Below are 19,619 nucleotides of genomic sequence, written 5' to 3'. Positions count from 1 at the left end.
TCCATCATTTGAGTCATTAATACACATTGTAATATTTATAATCCCAGCACTGAACCTTGTGGCTAAAGGTTACATTCCTTGATATTTTTTAAATGCATTCTTGGGATGTGGGTGTCACTGGCTAGGCCAATATTTGTTGGCCAGAGGGCAGTTAAAAGTCAACGACATTGTTGTGGGTCAAGAGTCACATGTAACCCAGGCTAGGGCACTTTCCATCCCAAAACTACATTAGTGAACTAGATGGAGTTTTCCAACAATCAACAACAGATTTGTGGTCCCCATTAGACTCTTAATTCCAGATTTTCATTGAATTCAAATTCCACCATCTGACGTGGCAGGATTCATACCCAGGTCCCCGGAACATTACCCAGGTCTCTGGATTAACAGTCCATTGATAGGTCACTGCCACCCCCTTTATCCCAACTCTGTCTTCTATTTTGTTAGCCAATCGTCAATCCATGCCACCTCCAACACCATGAGCTCTTGTCAAGTGGCCTCATGTGTCATACATTATGTTATCCGGCCTCTGTCAACCTGTCGCAGCCACACTGACCCCTCGACGATACACTCGGAGGATCGCAACGCCATCTTCCCCTTCTCCGACATGTTGAGATTCCATCTGTCAATGGACCCGGCACCTTCAGAATGCCCGGGTGCCTTTTTAAAAGCGTCGGGTACCCGGCGGGTTATTCCGGGAAGGGCGTGTGGTAAGACAGAGGCTGAAATGATGCCATGGGAGGGGAGTGGGAGTAGTATGGAGGTCAGGAATCAATGTGGGGCCTTTGGTAAGTCCTGGTGAGAAAACATGCTTAGCCACTCAGTGAAAACCCCTCCCACACCTCCTGGACTGAGCCAAAACAATGTAAGGTTCATCCCGGAGTCAGCATGAGTTCCAAATTCTCCTGAAACATCTGGAGATCACTAGCACATGGTTTATGAAGTATTGACATCATCCCTACGCCCACCGCCCCTCAAATTTACATTCATTGCTTCAATGGAATAATACCCAGGTTATCAAATGTTGATTTGTGTTTTGTTTTAGGACTACCTTGCCTTTCAGAACAGATGCATATTAAAGATCATGAGTGTGATAAGGTAGGCCAGTGGTGTATTTATGATCAATTCTACCGCCATTCCTTTCTTGTTTTATTCCGTCCTTGACTGAAGATGCCTTCCATTGACGTCACAACCAACATTCAACTCACCAGTTGACCTCAGGAAATTGTACAAAACACAGAGACGGCCGGCCCTGATATTGGAATGATGTTCTCCCGGGATTGGGAAAGCCCAGGATGGTCTCGGGATGGGGCAAGACCAGTTTAGCTCTGAGGAGGAGAGCAACATCTTCACTCAGGGGTTTGTGTACCTTTGGAATTTGGTACCACGTAATACAGTGGAGGACAGGTTACTGAGTGGAGTGAAGCTAGAAATAGATAAATTTCAAGATGTCAAAGGTGTTATTGGGTAAAGGGAGAGAATAGGAGTATGGCATTGAGATGGAGAATTGACCCTAATGGAGAGGCCCAATGACCTACACTTGTACCTATTTTCTACATGTTTCTGTTTCTATTTATTTATCATGCCCATATGCTGCATTATCTATTTGACTGGAGGACAATCACCTCTGAGGCTGTCCCTCTTCCTTGCTAATGATGCTTGTGCAGAGATATTGTCAAACAATTGCTACTACAAAACTCATACTGGTCCAAAGATGTGCAGGCCAGGTGGATTGGCCATGCTAAATTACCCATAGTGCTCAGTGTAGGTTAGATGGTTTAGCCATGGGGAATATGGGGTTACAGGGATAGGGTATCAGTGCAGACTCAAAGGGCCAAATGGCCTCTCTCTGCTTTGTAAGGATTCTATGATTTCAATCATGCTCTGTTCTAAGATGCCTGGGATAAAAAATAGACTAACAACTGTCTCCCATTACATCCAAATTCAGTTTGCGTAACTGAATAAAGGCCAGTCATAAAATCACAGACTCCCCACAGTGTGGAAGCAGTCCATTTGGCCCACTGAGTTCACACTAACCCTTCAAAGAACATCCTACCCATAATCCTGAAGTTCCCATGGCTGCGCTGCCTAGCCTGGTCGTTGGGAACAATTTAGCACAGCCAATCCACCCTAACCTGCACATCTGTGGGAGGAAACCGGAGCACCCAGAGGAAACCCGCACAGACACAGGGAGAATGTGCAAACTCCACACAGTCAGTCATCCGAGGGTGGAATCAAACCTGGGTCCCTGGCGCTGTGAGGCAGCAGTGCTAACCACTGAGCCACCATGCTTCCCTAACTCTGTAAAGGTGACAGATTTCCTTCCCCAAAGGACATTAGTGAAGGAATATTTTTTTTTCTTGGATTTGTGTTAATCAGTAAGAGCTGTCATGGTCATCATTACGGAGGCTAACTTTCAGTTTCAGATGTCTAATTAATTGAATTGTAATGCCACCAGATGCATCAGCCTGGGACTCTGTGTTGTTATGTTATTTCTAACACGCTACCATCTCTTTAATTTGTCCATATACACCGCCCACAAATATAATGAGAGAAGCAAGTCAATTCACTTATGGGATGTGGGCATCGCTGGTTGGGCCCAGCATTTTTTGCACATCCCTAGTGAGAAGGTGGGGGTGAGCTGCCTCCTTGAACCGCTGCAGTCCACCTGCTGTAGGTAGACCCACAATGCCCTTAGGGAGGGAACTCCAGGAGTTTGACCCAGTGACACTGAAGGAATGGCGATATATTTCATAACTTGCATGATCATCATTTTCATGGTGTTGACTAAGGGCTAACTATGGGCTATGACACTGGAGTAACTGCCCCTCTTCTTGTAAGTCGTCATGCAAGATGTTCTAAATCCACCTGAGAAGCCAGGCAAGCGCTCCCTATCCACATGTCAGCAGTTCCGATGATGTAGCACTCCCTCAGTGGTGCAGTGGCAGAGGGTCGAGGTCATGGGGTCAGGGCTCTGGAGTGGGACTTGATTCTTCTCATTCAGAGGCGCAGTCTGGGTATTCCAATCAATCGCTTACCCAACCAGTTCACGAATCACTCCGGCTAAACCAGGCGGAAGCTGTGAGCATTACAATCTCCCCAGAATACCGGGAGGGAAGCTAGGTTAGAGCAGGTCAGGGAACATTTGGTTGTGAAATGGATACCTGAGCATTGATTGCTGTCTTGATACACTCAGGGGATCTACCTAAGAAGGATTAGCAGGTAAAGTCAGGAAGTAAGACACAAGATTCATTGGGAATATGTTGAAATAGTTTCTTTTAGCACAGCTTTCTTTTAAACGCGGTTAAATTTACACACAAACATTATAAAGGGATGATTTTAAAGTCATAATTCCTGTATATAGCTCCTGTGATCATTCAGTTAGAAAGCATTTGGATTGGAGTTTTAGATGGTCCTGGGTTTAATCTATGGGCTGTGTCTGTATAAGATACTTTGACCACACCATGGCTATTGTGTATTGACCTGTGGTTCTGTGAGCTGGAGTTTTGTTCATCAGGCACCATTCCGGATCTTTTTCTCATTTAATCTAACCTTTGTGGAACTTTACTGAGGATGCCTCATCACAGACCGTCAAAGGGAGGCCCAAACTCTAGCAAAGAGATCTAGCTACACTCCACCATTCGGAATAGCCGCCCAACTCACACTTCCACCCCTTGGCATGGGGTACTCCCCTGGTCAATGAACGTGGCATGTTCGCTTCTCTCGGTGCTGCACAATTAACCAGACCCACCACCCCCCCTCCCCAAAATCCTTCCTCAAGCAATAGCCTTCCCCCAAGTACGTGTCTCTCCCAAGCTCATGATGGGGGATGAGTGTTGTCGGAAGTCTTTTCGTCTTTGAGATACCTTGGAAAATCCCTTTCCCCTTCAGTGTCGGTCATGCACATTGAAGAAACAGGAGTAACTGTAGGCCATTCGGCACCGTCCAGCCTATCCCATCATTGCATATGGTCATAGCTGTCCTTCCCATCATTCTCTACTTTCCTACTTGACCTTCCATCCTTTCTTCAGCTGGGAAGTGCTAAGTCAAATCCCTCTGTTAATTAAGTCAAACACCCAGACAGGCTCACCTCACCTTGTAATCTGTTAAAATGTCTGCGACGGAGAACACCCAAATTCGACTATTTAAAGAAAAAAATCAATTTATTTTTCTAATTCTAACAGTGAATATTAAGCAAAAATAAAACTATTTACAAATCCAACCCCCTTTTTCGCTTCACTACTTGCTATTCACTACTCTAACTCTGTAAAAATATGCTTTTCCAATAAGACACTTATTAAAATTATATTAATCTCAGTCTTTTTCTTTGTTATCACTCTTCTCGCTGCTGATCTCCCTGGTTGTCTTCTTTCTTTTCATTATGAGGTGGTTTCACATGAAAAGGTACCTTAGATTAGATTACTTACAGTGTGGAAACAGGCCCTTCGGCCCAACAAGTCCACACGGACCCTCCTAAGAGCAACCCACCCAGACCTATTCCCCTACATTTACCCCTTCACCTAACACTCCGGATAATTTAGCATGGCCAATTCACCCTAACCTGCGCATCTTTGGACTGTGGGAGGAAACTGGAGCACCCGGAGGAAAACCGCACAGACACAGGGAGAACGTGCAAACTCCACACAGTCAGTCGCCTGAGGTGGGAATTGAACCCGGGTCTCTGGCGCTGTGAGGCAGCAGTGCTAACCACTGTGCCACCCGTAAGTACCTGGTTTATAAACCCCCCATGACACATTAGATTCTTATAATTTGATTGATTTCCAGATGTCAAAACAATAAAATTCAAATACCATTGGCTTCTGGTATCCTGGGTATAGTTTAAACTAATTGGTTAAATTTGAATTGTTGTCAAGACAGCAATCAATGCTCAGTTATCCATTTCACAACCAAATGTTACATATTTTCAATTTCCCAGTATACTCTGAGACTGCCATCCAGTCATGTAGACAGGTGCTTGTAAGTTCAGAACAACATTCTCTCTCTCTTAAAGGTACAGTACATGCCTTCAATTTCATAGCATTTCCTTTTGAATCTAACCTACCTCAGCCTTGCAGATACTCAGAGGAATATCCCAAAGAATTGTCTGTCCCAAGCTCACTGTGTGAAAGAAATTTTGATTCCATGTGGTCACGATGAAATTCTGATCTGTTGCTTTTGACAAAAGCACAGAGTTCCTTACCTAAGCAACCGGGGTCGAGATTCACTGGGGAAAGTCAGGGAAAAGTTTTGAAGAGAGTCAGCAGAGCTGAGATTGTGTGATTATTGGGAAAGGTTGAATGAACTGCGTATTTTGCCTCAGGGAAAGAGAACCCAAGCTGCCTCGTCCACAGTTGCTGAGGGTACCACAGAATCGTAGAGCGCTCTGAGGCAGAAGGAGGCCATTCGGCCCCTCACATTTGATCTCCAACTGAGCATAGCAACTACGTCTCATTGACAAAGGATGTCTTACTGAGCCCTCACATGAAACTATCTCTGGGCAGATTTGAATCGCGCGCCATGTGAAAATGTTCGTTTCTCATGCCACGCTTGCACCTGCTGCAAATCCCATGAAACCCCTGCCCCCTTGTCCTTGATCCTTTGACGAGAATGTAAGGTTTCCCCTAGACTTCTGATGATTTTGAAACCTCACTTCGGGAAAACTAGAAAAGAAAGGAAGTTTCGTTGAAACTTTTCCACATGTTTCTTAAACTGATATTTAAATTGTTTCTCTTTATATTTTAGGATGATGACATTCAAAATGAAGAAACAACAAATAATCCCTACTGTTCCTTCCTAACATTTGCCTCTGGCATCAATAAGAATTGTCAAAATTATAAAAACAGTAATATCAGTCAAAATTCACTGCTGGTGAGTTTCCTCGCGACCTTCTTTCATTAAGATCTTACGTTCAGGTACTTTGTTTCATTGGCATTTGGAAACTCCATTCATCACTCACAGGGTCACTTTGATTGCAACATACCAAAGTTCCTTAGACCACACCTTCCCAACCAACTTCAGCGTTCACGCACTCCACCGCCGATGCTCAGGAGCAGCAGAGTGTATCATTTTCAAGATGCATTGCAGAAATTCACCAAAGATCCTCAGGCAGCCTTTCTCCCTTCCCCACACATGTCCCTCCTTTCCCCCTACCCCATTCCATCCCTTCCCTTCCCTTCCACTCATCCCTTCTTTCTACCCCTCCCCTTTCCCCATCCCTCCCTCCTCCCCCTCATTATCCCTTCACCCCCTCCCCTTTACTATGTCCCCCTCTCTACTATCCCTTTCTCCTCCCCCTCCCACCTGCCCCTCCTTCATCCCTCGCTCTCCCTTTTACCCATCCCTCTCTCCTCCCCCTCCCACCTGCCCCTACCCTTTACCTTCCCCATCCCCTCCTTCCTCCCCTGTCCTCCTTCCTCCTTCGCTCCTTCCCCCTCCCGCGTCCCTACTTCCTCTGTCCCCTACAAAGGGCAGAGCCTCTCCTTATTTCCCCTCTTCCTTGTGGTTCTGTCATTTCCTCTCCAGCTCCCCGTGGATTTCTCCCAGTTCCGGCACAAATGACTGTTGGAAGGATGACAGGGGCTTGTTGCCCAATCTTCCTCATGGGTGACTAAGACAGAACCAGCCATCTTCTCAAAGGAGCAGCCTTAGTCACTGGAGACTCCCCACCCAGTGTGCTCCAACCTTTGAATGCCTTGAACATAGACCCTCTTAGCCATGGCTTGCCAAAGGGCAGAAACTAACCCCACCCAAATCCCCCTGGGCTCCAAGTTATCCTGGTGTCTCATTCCTTAAGGCCCCTGATCTGCCTCTGATTTTAAAAAAAAAATCATTCACAAGATGAGGGCAGCACTGACTAGGCCAGTATTTATTGCCCATTGGGCAGTTAAGTGTCAACCTCATTGCTATGGGTCTGGAGTCACATGTAGGCCAGACCCATAGCAATAAGGATGGCAATTTCCTTCCCTAAACGTCATTCGTGACCCAGATAGGGATTTCTAATAATTGACGATGGATTCATGGTCAACGTTAGACTCCCAATTCCAGATATTTATTGAATTCCAATTCTACCATCTGCCATGACAGGATTTGAACCTGGGGCATTATTTGGGGTCTCTGGATTAACAATGCAGTGATAATGCCACTAAGGCAGTTCCCAAGTCTGTCAGGAGCTCCTTCTCACTCCGCAGGACATCGCAGAGTTTGTTAGCAACATGAGCCACAGGGAGTCCGAATGGTTCGACATGAACAGCAATCAGAGACTCAAGACCGTGACGCTACTCTTCAGCTTGCTCGAGAGCACTGTCATACTGACTGTGATGAAGTTGAACACCACTGACTACAAGATGGCAACAACGAACATGGGTAAGCTTCTCGCTTGTGGTTAGTAAGTGGAGGAGCGTAGATGAGAAGGTCCTGGAATGAATTCCTTCTCAGTCCACTGACAGTATAGAGGGAACCAAGCTTTTGCCTTTCACTGCTCCTGGTGAGAGGAACGGGTCTTCACTCATGCTTTAGGACCCTCAAGCAATGAAGTCTATGAGCAGCTCCTCACCTGGGTGTAAATAGCACAGTGTGGGCGGAACTAGTCAGAGTCAAGTTCAATTCAGATTGATTAGGGTTAGATTTGATTGATTGTGAGCAATTGAGATTTGAGATTTGTAAAGGAATAGCTATTTAGAGGCTGGTAAACCATGGATTAACTGGTATCAAAGTGTGTACCATTGAAATGCAAGAAAAAGTGTTCTACAAAGACTCAGTCTGGAGATCTTTTCTCAACATAAACTTCTCCTCAATCAGGGTCCCAAATTTATCAAAACATTCATTGAGTCTAGGAGTTGGGAGGTCATGTTGTGGCTATACAAGGACATTGGTTAGGCCTCTTTTGGAATACTGCATTCAAAAATGATCTCCTTCCTATTGGATATTAATGGGCTATAATTGAGGGGCAGAGTGGCCTATCACTGTTCCTTTATCGTCTACCAACAGGGGACTGGATGCTTATTTGGGAAAAAAATGGTGTGCGGGGTTAAGGGGAAAAGTCAAGAGATTGGCGGTAGAGGATAGAACCAGTGAGGGCAGGTTGGACCAAACGTCCTCATTCTACACCGTGAAAATTCTGTCATTCTGCCAACGAAGCTCTGGGATCAGAGACACCGGCAGCAGCCGGTTCTGTGGATTGGCATCATTCGCATGTTTCCAGACTGACCAATCTCAAGGTTATAGCGAGTTTAATTAAAGGCAAAGACTGAGCGGGTGGGGTTAGGATTTAAAGTGGCAGTGGCAACTGGCTCACTGTCAGTGCTGTTTATTATGGACCGGGCCTGACCCCCTCATGGAAGTAACCCAGACCCTACCGCTGCGGGTTGTTTTAAGTAGGTGTAAAGTGGATATTTCAGGAGCGATGCAGCTGGCCCAACCACTTAGTTTTAAACAAAACAGAATTTATTTACACAGTACCGAATGAACCACAAGCAAAGGAAAACAGAATTTAGAATAACGTAATCTAACTTAACAAAGAGCTGCTCCGATTTCCCTTAAACACACCCCTTGGCAAAAAGAAAGACAAATTCAATCATAGGTTCTTATAGGACAGAGGGGTGGCAGAGAGAATCAGCCAGGGATCACTTGCTGAATGGGACTGCTTTTCACTCCGGCTGCTGTTCCTCCAGTTCCCCAGTGAAAACTAAACCAAACTAGAAAAAATCTGATCTGGGAGAACTGGCCACCCCCTTTCCATTATACAAGTGACTTAAAAGCACTTTTCCCTGATCGTCGTCAGTTAGCCAATACTAACATAGCCAGTTCGGACATATTGGCCCCTCTGCCTTTACAACCCCTCTCGAAAATAAACAAGGACAACATAGCCTTTTTAAAGAAGCAGTGTCATCACACATTGCCCCTTTGGGTGCAGGTCCAGACTCTGTGTTGGCCACGGACAAACCCGCCCATTGGCCCCCTGAGTGCTGCCAATCACCCTTCCTGAATTTGAGGTGATGGGAGCCAGGCAGGACAGAGAAGGAGGCTCACACTCTCTCTGTCCAACCCCCCCACCTTCAGCATCCCTCATCCTGTCAACCTCAAATCAGTCCCACGTTCCGGGCTAAACCAGCGGGTGGAAAAGGAGAAGGATAAACACTGTCATCTGTTATCGGATTTCAGATGTCCAAATTCAGATCCTTCAGACCACTGATGGAGCCACGACCTTGTCAGATGATGGGGATGAAATGGACTTTCAGTGGAAAAAATACAGTCACGGTAAGATCTTTTCTCTCCTTGAAAAATAAACTCCGAAGTTATAACTCTTGAAGTTCCACAGCACATTCCAATGTCTGATAATCTCAGTATTTGTTCCTCTCTACAGTGATACAGGGGACACTTTTACTGACTGAAGCTGGTTTGAATCTTTTAGTGATTTTTTAAAATATATATATGTGGATCTGTAACTACTTCAGAATCTTTATCTATGATTATCTGAAGATTCTTAATGAAAACCTACTGTTATGGTTGTAGCAGATTAATTAAATAATTAAAGAGAGATTAGTCTGAAATATTCTTACCTGTGTCTAGTGTGTAAAGAACTGCAGCTGACCTTGAATAAGAAGTAACATTACTTATGTCTTATGCAGCTTCAGCTATAGAGTTGCTATCGTCCCAATATTTTACTGTCGGCCATGTTCTGCTGCATTAGCCATGGGCTGCTGTCGGCCATTTTGCACGGCTCAGTCATGGGGGCAGCCCTAACACATCCCTCCCTTTCTCTACAAACCCGTTCAGTCTCACCGCTCTCTGAGGTGTCTGTGTATTTGAAACCATAAGCTTTCAGAGTGACCTTCAGCTGACGAAGGAGCAGCGCTTTGAACGCTTGCGATTTCAAATAAACCTGACTGACTACAATCTGTTGTCATGTGGCTTCTGAACGTGACTCTCAAACACCGAGGAAACGTGAAGGTCTTTCAATGGTTTATTAATTTATGAAAAGCGAGCCAGGCCAGCATTCACTGCCTCACCATATCTGCCCTCCAGACCGTAGGGGCAGACACTTTGAGAGTAGATGTCAGTTTTGTGAAAAACTCCCTTGCTAAGGGTCAGCCTGGTCTTTGGGCTCAAGTGGGACTTGAACCCACAACCTTTTGGAATCAGTTAGGGGAGAATGCTGTGAACTGAGCCAAAAAGACATGACAGACACTTCATAAAGAAATACTGCAACTTGTAGAAGGTCTGAGACAGCACATACTTATCCCCCCCCCCCCCCCCCCCCCCCATCCCAACCCCACCCAGTAAAACAACAGCAAGTTGTATGTCGAAAGTAACACCATGAACCTCTTCCCCTGACAGATTTTGCAGCTGTTTCCTTCATCACTTGCAGCAAAATGGAAATGCTTGTGGGAGACAGCGGTTTGGAAATGAGCAATAAAAAGTACGGGACTGAATATTTGCAGCTGAACTCGAAGGTGCTAATCGCCACGGTTACCAGCTCCAAGCAAACCCAACAAATCATCACTTTCACCATCATGAACAAAGAGGTTGGTAAAATTCAGGGAGCCTTCACTTCCATCGCAATGATAATGCCGGAGAAATTCAATAAGTCAGGCAGTTTCTGTGCAGAGAGACAGGGATAGGGTTAGTGTTTCAAATCCAGTGTGACTGTTCATCAGAACCCAGTTAACTAACTCAGTTAAAGCAGACTCTCATGTAACATCCATAAGGTATGGGGGCAAGAGGAGACCATTTGGCCCATCCATAATGCTACAGGACAAATGAGATCCCAGCATGAAATATCACAGAATCTCTCCAGTGTGGAAACAGGCCATTTGGCCCAACATGTCCACACCAACCTAGATCCATTCCACACGCTATTTACTCCTGACGAATGCACCTAACCCACACACCCCTAAACACTATGGGCAACTTAGCATGGACAATTCACCTAACCTGCACATCTTTGGACAGTGGGAGGAAACCCACACAGACACGGGGAGAGTGTGCAAACTCCACACAGACAGTCACCCGAGGGTGGAATCGAAATCATGTCCGTAGCGCTGCGAGTGCTAACCATTGAGCCACCACCGAAATCTGGCAGGATTGATTTTTTTTTTTGACATATATATGAAACAATACGTTTGGAATATTGTGTGCAGTTCTGGTCTCCCTGCTACAGGAAGGACGTTGTGAAACTTGAAACAGTTCAGAGAAGCATGTTGCTGGGAGTAGAGAGTTTGAGCTACAGGGAGAGGCTTGTACAGGCTGGGGCTGTTTTCCCTGGAGTATCAGAGGCTGAGGGGGGACCTTATAGAGGTTCATAAAACCAGGGAGAAAGTGTTTACTGCAGATGCTGGAGATCAGAGTTGAAAAGTGTGGTGCTGGAAAAACACAGCCGGTCAGGCAGCATCTGAGGAGCAGGAGAATCAACGTTTTGGGCATAAGCCCTTTATCATTCCTGACAGAGGGCTTTGCCTGAAACGTTGATTCTCCTGCTCCTGTGATGCTGCCTGACCTGCTGTGCTTTTCCAGCACCACACTTTTCGATTTTATGAAATCATGAGGGGCATTGACAAGATAAATAGACAACGTCTATTGCCCAGGGTGGGCGAGTCCAAAACTAGAGGGCATAGGTTTAAGGTAAGAGGGGAAATATTTAAATAGGACCTAATGGGCAACGTTTTCACGCAGAGGGTGGTGCGTGTATGGAATAAGCTGCCAGAGGAAGTGGTGGAGGCTGGTACAATTACAGCATTTAAAAAGCATCTGGATGGGAATATGAATAGGAAGGGTTTGGAGGGATATGGACAGGTTGCTGGCAAATGAGACTAGATTAGGTTGGGATATCTGGTCGGCATGGACGAGTGGGACCGAGGGGATCTGTTTCTGTGCTGTCCAGCTCTATGAGTCTTTGACTCTAAGACAGTCATTCAACAGAACATAAGGCTGCAGGTTTTCGTAATTGCAAGATACATGTTCATTACAGAAAATTTTAAAACAACAAACCAAACTACTTAAATATAGTTTGAAAAATTTTAACCACAAAGTCCCCGATCACTTTAGAGTGATTCAAATCCAGGGGTATAATGCTTCTGCACTAAATCATTATGTTTGACTCAACAGCTACTCCCCAGTTCTGACCTGTGAGATGCAAAGAGTTTATTTTAGTATGGAAGGGGAAGACGTGTCAGCGCAGGCTTGGAGGGTTGAATGGTCTGTTCCTGTGCTGTACTGTTCTTAATAACAACTCCTACAAGGCCCAAGGAGAATCATTAAATTAATCTCCTGATAGAGTTTGTTGCATATGAGTTCTCTTGGTAACAGGCAATTCCATTCACAAGCAAGAACTCATCACCTGAGCCCTTTGTAAAGCAGATCCAGAGTGGCTGTACAGAACTGTCTGTCCCAGACTGGGACCGGCCTATCTATACGCAAGTAGTGACTCTATTTTTGTGTTTGACAATAAACAATGTTTCTTTTCAGTTGGGCAACTTGAGTTATGACAACGAGTTTTCTCACATTAGTCCTCTCCATATTGAGAGCTTAGACTTTCTTAGCTTCATAAAGGGCTGCAAAATTTGAACTATCATTCCTCAACAGGAAGTATCACAAGCTGCTTTCAGATGAAGGGATCTGGGTTTTGCCTGAACTATCCTGTTATAAAAGTGGGAGAAAAACTATATTTCATTTGGATCAGTCATGTCACCTCTAAAACTGCCCTGAAAGCTTTCAAGCTATAGATTTTGTTGAGCCAAATTCAATGATGGCTAATGCCTTGCAATGCACCTATCACCTGCCCTAAACCCCACTGGAGGGGGGGAGCACAGTCACTTACTCTCGGACATATAAGGGGTTAGATTAACCTTCCAAAAGGACTCTCTGAAAACTTTTATCTCTGAAACCCTTCAAGAAAGTGGCAAAGTCACTTTAATATTCCAACACGAAATACTGTTTATATATAATGAAATAGTATACAATGATGACACAGCCCCATTAATGGGAAATCAGTTATCATACACAGCAAGAGACCAACAAAGGATTTATCAGAAAGTGTTACAGTGCGAGGTGCGGGGTATATCAGAGAGTGTTACAGTGAGGTGTGCGGAGTATATCAGAGAGTGTTACAGTGAGGTGTGCGGAGTATATCAGAGAGTACTACAGTGGGGGGTGTGGGCTACATCAGAGAGTGTTACAGTGAGGTGTCCGAGGTATATTAGAGAGTGTTACAGTGAGGGGTGTGGGGTATATCAGAGAGTGTTACAGTGAGGTGTGCGGGGTATGTCAGAGAGTGTTACAGTGAGGGGTGTGGGGTATATCAGAGAGTGTTACAGTGAGGAGTGTACGGTATATCAGAGATTGTTTCAGTAAGGGGTGTGGGGTATATCAGAGAGTGTTACAGTGAGGTGTGTAGGGTATATCAGAGAGTGTTACCGTGAGGGGTGTGGGGTATATCAGAGAGTGTTACAGTGAGGGGTGTGGGGTATATCAGAGAGTGTTACAGTGAGGGGTGTGGGATATATCAGAGAGTGTTACAGTGAGGGGTGCGGGGTATGTCAGAGAGTGTTACAGTGAGGGGTGTGGGGTATATCAGAGAGTGCTACAGTGAAGGGGGTGGGTTGTGTCATAGAGCGTTTCAGTGAGGGGTGTGAGGTATATCAGAGAGTGTTACAGTGAGGGTTTTAGGTTATATCAGAGAGAGTTGCAGTCAGGGGTGTGGGGTATACCAGTATGTGTTACAATGAAGGGTGTGGGGTATATCAGAGTATGTTACAGTGAAGTGTGTGGGGTATATCAGAGATTGTTACAATGAAGGGAGTGGAGTATATCAGAGAGTGTTCCTTTGAGGGGTGTGAGGTATACTAGAGTTTGATACAGTGAGGGATGTTTCGTATATCAGATATTGTTGCAGTGAGGAGTGTGAGGTATACCAGTGAGTTTTACTGTGAGGGTTGCGGGGTATATCGGAGAGAGTCACAACGGGGTTGTGAAGTATATCAGAGAGTGTTACAGTGAGGGGTGTGGGGTATATCAGAGAGTGTTACAGTGAGGGGTGTGGGGTATATCTGAGAGTGTTACAGTGAGGGGTGTGGGGTATATCAGAGAGTGTTACAGTGAGGAGTGTGGAGTATATCAGAGACTGTTACAGTGAGGGGTGTGGGGTTTATCAGTGAGTTTTACTGTGAGGGTTGTGGGGTATATCAGAGACTGTTACAATAAGGAATCTGAGGTACCTGAGAGAGTTAGAGTTAGAGGTGTGTGATTTAACAGAGAAGGGTATGTGGTTAAACTGAGTTTGTGTTACATATGTTCTGTTCTGTCCTGTTCTGTGTGTCGTGTTATCTGAACGCTGTCTGTTCACAGGTCGATGATGTCGATGATTACACTGTCTGTGTGTACTGGAACACCCACATCAATGCCTGGTCCACCAGTGGCTGCTTCAAATTGCTATCGAATGAGTCGCACACTTTATGTCGCTGCACCCACATCAGCAGTTTTGCCGTGCTGGTCGCTCTCTACAAGGTGGAGGTAGGGGTGTGTGCAAGTTGTGAAGACGAGTATAAACCAGATCAGGGTTAGTAGCTGACAATAGCAGCTCTCTTCACCATTTCCATCCCAGGCTGGTTTTAGTGATGTGGCCAAAAGCAGATATATTTAACAGGATTGACATCTGGGTAATTGGTGAAAATGTGTTGCTGGTTAAAGCACAGCAGGTTAGGCAGCATCCAAGGAACAGGAAATTCGACGTTTCGGGCATAAGCCCTTCATCAGGAATGAGGAGAGTATGCCAAGCAGGCTAAGATAAAAGGTAGGGAGGAGGGACTTGGAGGAGGGGCGATGGAGATGTGATAGGTGGAAGGAGGTCAAGGTGAGGGTGATAGGCCGGAGTGGGGTGGGGGCGGAGAGGTCAGGAAGAAGATTGCAGGTTAGGAGGGCGGTGCTGAGTTGAGGGAACCGACTGAGACAAGGTGGGGGGTAGGGGAAATGAGGAAACTGGAGAAATCTGAGTTCATTCCTTGTGGTTGGAGGGTTCCCAGGCGGAAGATGAGGCGCTCCTCCTCCAGCCGTCGTGTTGTTATGTTCTGCCAGTGACGGAGTCCAATGACCTGCATGTCCTCGGTGGAGTGGGAGGGAGAGTTAAAGTGTTGAGCCACGGGGTGGTTGGGTTGGTTGGTACAGGCGTCCCAGAGTTGTTCTCTGAAGCGTTCCGCAAGTAAGCGGCCTGTCTCCCCAATATAGAGGAGGCCACATCGGGTGCAGCGGATGCAATAGATGATGTGTGTGGAGGTGAACTTGTGGCGGATATAGAAGGATCCCTTGGGGCCTTGGAGGGAAGTGAGGGAGGAGGTGTGGGCGCAAGTTTTACATTTCCTGCGGTTGTAGGGGAAGGTGCCGGGAGTGGAGGTTGGGTTGGTGGGGGGTGTGGACCTGACGAGGGAGTCACGAAGGGAGTGGTCTTTGCGGAACACTGATAGGGGAGGGGAGGGAAATATATCCCTGGTGGTGGGGTCCATTTGGAGGTGGCGGAAATGACGGCAGATGATACGTTGTATACGGAGGTTGGTGGGGTGGTAGGTGAGAACCAGTGGTGTTCTGTCTTGGTGGCGGTTGGAGGAGCGGGGCTCAAGGGCGGAGGAGCGGGAAGTGGAGGAGATGCGGTGGAGGGCATCGTCGATCATGTCAATGAGGAAACTGGAGAAATCTGAGTTCATTCCTTGTGATTGGAGGGAATGAGGAAACTGGAGAAATCTGAGTTCATTCCTTGTTCCCCCACCTTGTCTCAGTCGGTTCCCTCAACTCAGCACCGCCCTCCTAACCTGCAATCTTCTTCCTGACCCCTCCAGCCCACCCCACTCTGGCCTATCACCCTCACCTTGACCTCCTTCCACCTATCACATCTCCATCGCCCCTCCCCCAAGTCCCTCCTCCCTACCTTTTATCTTAGCCTGCCTGGCACCCTCTCCTCATTCCTGATGAAGGGCTTATGCCCGAAACGTCGAATTTCCTATTCCTTGGATGCTGCCTAACCTGCTGTGCTTTAACCAGCAACACATTTTCAGCTGTGATCTCCAGCATCTGCAGACCTCATTTTTTTATCTGGGTAATTGGATTGGAATGTGGAGCGAGATTCGATTCCAAACGACCCAGTTGCTCTGAGGGTGTGGGCATAAAATTGCTTTTTCAGATGTTCCCTGTATTCCAGTAGTAACTGGGTTAGCTATCAGATTCTCACCTGAAGAGGGAGATGCTGTTAACAAACCAAGTTCTGTGCATAATGGAGGACTCAGCAGGTCTGGCAGTATCTGTAGAGAGAGAAATAGAATTAATGTTTTGTTCCTTTTGAAGAACGGTTCTGAAAAAGAGTCATATTGGACTTGAAAAACGAACTCTGTATTTCCCTCCAGAAATGGTGCCAGACCTGATGAGCTTCTCCAGCACACTCTATGTTTGTTGCAGATTTCCAGCATCTGCGGTATTTTTGCTTTCGTTTGAGATGTTGTTAATGTTGGGTGTTATGGACCAGGCCAGATCCCCCCCCCCACCCCCCACCCCTCCACAAAACATTTCAGGGAAGTAGTCGGACCCTAACTGTGCTGGTTGTTTTAAGTAGGTGTAAAGTGGATATTCCAGGGGTGATGCAGCTGCTCCAACGACTCAGTTTTAAACAAATCAGAGTTTATTTGCAAGATCACCAAATGGAACACAAACAAAAGAAAAACAGAATAACGAAACCTATCTGAAAACCCAACAGACACTCCCAACTTAATGATGCTGTTCCAAATGCTTGCAACAATCCCCATAAACACCTCTTGGTAAAAAAAACATGGAAAAATCCAACACAGGGTCTTACAGGGGAGATGTCAGAGAGAGGGAGGATCAACATGGAATTGTTTCTTGGAGACCAGCAGTTTCACAACTGACTGTCTGCTAAATCCACCATTTTTGTTAAAACATGGAGCTCAGAGTAAGTCTGTCTAACAACTGGTCACTCTCTCACTCTATAGGGTCCTGGTCTAACCACCATCACCTACCTCGGGATCATTACCTCCCTGGTGTGCCTTGCCATCGCTATTGTCACCTTCACGATGTGCCGAGCGATCCACAGCACACGCACCACCATCCACACCCACCTGTGCCTGTGTCTGTTTATGGCTCAACTGCTCTTCCTCATTGGGATCTCAGCAACTACCAACAAGGTAAGGGAAGGAGTACAATGCATTGTGAGTGACAGAGGCGTCAGAAACCCAGAGCAGACCACCGAGACCGCTCTGTCATCATGCCTGGCCTCCAGCTCCCTCCATCTCCTTGCTCCCACCGTAAGACCAGAAATCAGTCTGCCCCAGTCTTAGACATAACCAACCTTCTGGGGTAGTGTTCCCTGACAGTCAGGCAATTTCTCCTCACCTCCATTAGCTGGAGACCATTCAGCCCATCGAGCCTGCTCCGCCATTCAATCAGATCTTGGCCGATGTGATAATCCTCAACATCACTTTTATTCCTAGAGCCCTCGATCCCCCTGACTGATTAAAAGTCTCTCTGCCTCGGCCTTGAATATACTTAACTCCCCAGCCCTCTGTAGTAAAGGAAGCCACAGATTCACTCCCCTCTGAGGGAGGGAATTCCTCCTTATCCCGATCTGAAATCTAATTAGGAATGATCAGCCATGATCATATTGAATGGCGGTGCAGGCTCGAAGGGCTGAATGGCCTACTCCTGCACCTATAGTCTATTGTCTATTGAAACATAGAACATAGAAAAATACAGCGCAGTACAGGCCCTTCGGCCCTCGATGTTGCGCCGACCAAAGCCTACCTAACCTACACTAGCCCAATAACCTCCATATGCCTATCCAATGCCCGTTTAAATGCCCATAAAGAGGGAGAGTCCACCACTGTTACTGGCAGGACATTCCATGAACTCACGACTCGCTGAGTAAAGAATCTACCCCTAACATCTGTCCTCTACCTACCACCCCTTAATTTAAAGCTATGCCCCCTCGTAATAGCTGACTCCATACAGGGAAAAAGGTTCTCATTGTCAACTCTATCTAAACCCCTAATCATCTTGTACACCTCTATCAAATCTCCCCTAAACCTTCTTTTCTCCAATGAAAACAGCCCCAAGTGCCTCAGCCTTTCCTCATACGATCTTCCTACCATGCCAGGCAACATCCTGGTAAACCTCCTCTGCATCCGTTCCAGTGCCTCCACATCCTTCCTATAGTATGGCGACCAAAACTGCACACAATACTCCAGATGCGGCCGCACCAGAGTCTTATACAACTGCAACATGACCTCAGGACTCTGGAACTCAATTCCTCTACCAATAAAGCCCAGTACGTCATATGCCTTCTTCATAGCACTATTTACCCGGTGGCAACTTTCAGAGATCTATGTACATGGACACCAAGATCCCTCTGCTCATCCACACTACCAAGTATCCGACCATTAGCCCAGTACTCCATCTTCTTGTTACTCTAGTTTTGCACTCTGATCCCAGACTGTCCCACAAGGAGAAACAACCTCTCTGTCCTTACCCTACAAGTCCCCGAAGAATATTCTGTGTGTCAGTTAGGTTGTCACTCATTCTTCTATACTTCAATAAGTACATGTCTGACCTAATTGGGAGTGTGGTGCTGGAAAAACACAGCAGGTCAGGCAGCATCCGAGGAGCAGGAGAAACGACGTTTCGGGCCAGAGTAGAAGTGGAAACTTTGACTCTGTTTCTCTCTGTTTGCAGACCTGCTGAGTTTCTCCAACATTTTCCGTTTTTATTTAAGGTCACTTTCAAGTTTGCATCATTATCACCTGCTACCTCAATAATCTAAACTTAGAGCCGTGGAATCATACAGGACAGAAACAGACCCTTCACTCCAACTCGTCCATGCTGACCAGATATCCTAAATTAATCTAGTCCCATTTTGCCAGCACCTGGCCCATATCCCTCTAACCCCTTCCTATTCATGTACCCATTCAGATGCCTTTTAAATGCTGTCATTGTACTAACCTCCACCACTTCCTCTGGCAGCTCATTCCAAGCACGCACCACCCTCTGTGTGAAAAAGTTGCCCCCAGGTCCTTTTTAAATCTTTCCCCTCTCACTTTAAACCTATGCCCTCCAGTTTTGGACTCCCCTGTCCTGGGGAAAAAAATTCTTGGCTACTCACTTACCCACGCCCCTCACAATTTTATAAACTTAAATAAGGTCACCCTTCAGTGTCTGACGCTCCAGGGAAAACAGCCCCAGCCTGTTCAGCCTCTCCCTGTAGCTCAAATCCTTCAACCCTGGCAACATCCTTGTAAATCTTTTCTCAAGTCTTTACAAGTTTCACAACATCCTTCCGATAGCAGGGAGAGCAAAATTGAACAGGTATTCCAAACCTGGCCTCACCAGTGTCCTGTACAGCCGCAATATGACCTCCTAACTCCCATACTCAATGCACTGACCAGTAAAGGAAAGCATACCAAATGCCTTCTTCACTATCCTATCTACCTGCGACCCCACTTTCAAGGAACTATGAACCTGCCCTCCAAGGTCTCGTTGTTCAGCAACACTCCCCAGGACCTTACCATTAAGTAAGTCCTGCCCTAATTGGTCTTTCCAAAATGTAATATCCATGTTTATCTAAACTACATTTGTTGGCC

The 19,619-nt window shown here is 46.2% G+C and overlaps 1 protein-coding gene across 1 annotated transcript in view; it reads left to right on the top strand.

Annotated features, from left to right (window-relative positions):
- The window catches only part of LOC132836010 (adhesion G protein-coupled receptor E3-like), a 67,607-nt gene that overhangs the window by 28,990 nt on the left and 18,998 nt on the right, over positions 1–19,619 (top strand). Inside the window, exons 5-11 of the mRNA XM_060855203.1 lie at positions 1,043–1,095; positions 5,740–5,865; positions 7,185–7,359; positions 9,157–9,252; positions 10,333–10,520; positions 14,338–14,502; positions 16,980–17,171. Of these exons, the coding sequence (XP_060711186.1) occupies positions 1,043–1,095; positions 5,740–5,865; positions 7,185–7,359; positions 9,157–9,252; positions 10,333–10,520; positions 14,338–14,502; positions 16,980–17,171 (995 nt within the window). The remainder of the gene's footprint in view (positions 1–1,042; positions 1,096–5,739; positions 5,866–7,184; positions 7,360–9,156; positions 9,253–10,332; positions 10,521–14,337; positions 14,503–16,979; positions 17,172–19,619) is intronic.

The sequence above is a fragment of the Hemiscyllium ocellatum genome, chromosome 45 (genome assembly GCF_020745735.1).
Source record: "Hemiscyllium ocellatum isolate sHemOce1 chromosome 45, sHemOce1.pat.X.cur, whole genome shotgun sequence".
In the NCBI taxonomy this organism is placed as follows: domain Eukaryota; kingdom Metazoa; phylum Chordata; class Chondrichthyes; order Orectolobiformes; family Hemiscylliidae; genus Hemiscyllium; species Hemiscyllium ocellatum.
Note: the sequence above shows the minus strand (reverse complement) of the source record. Positions and strands in the feature narration are given on the sequence as shown.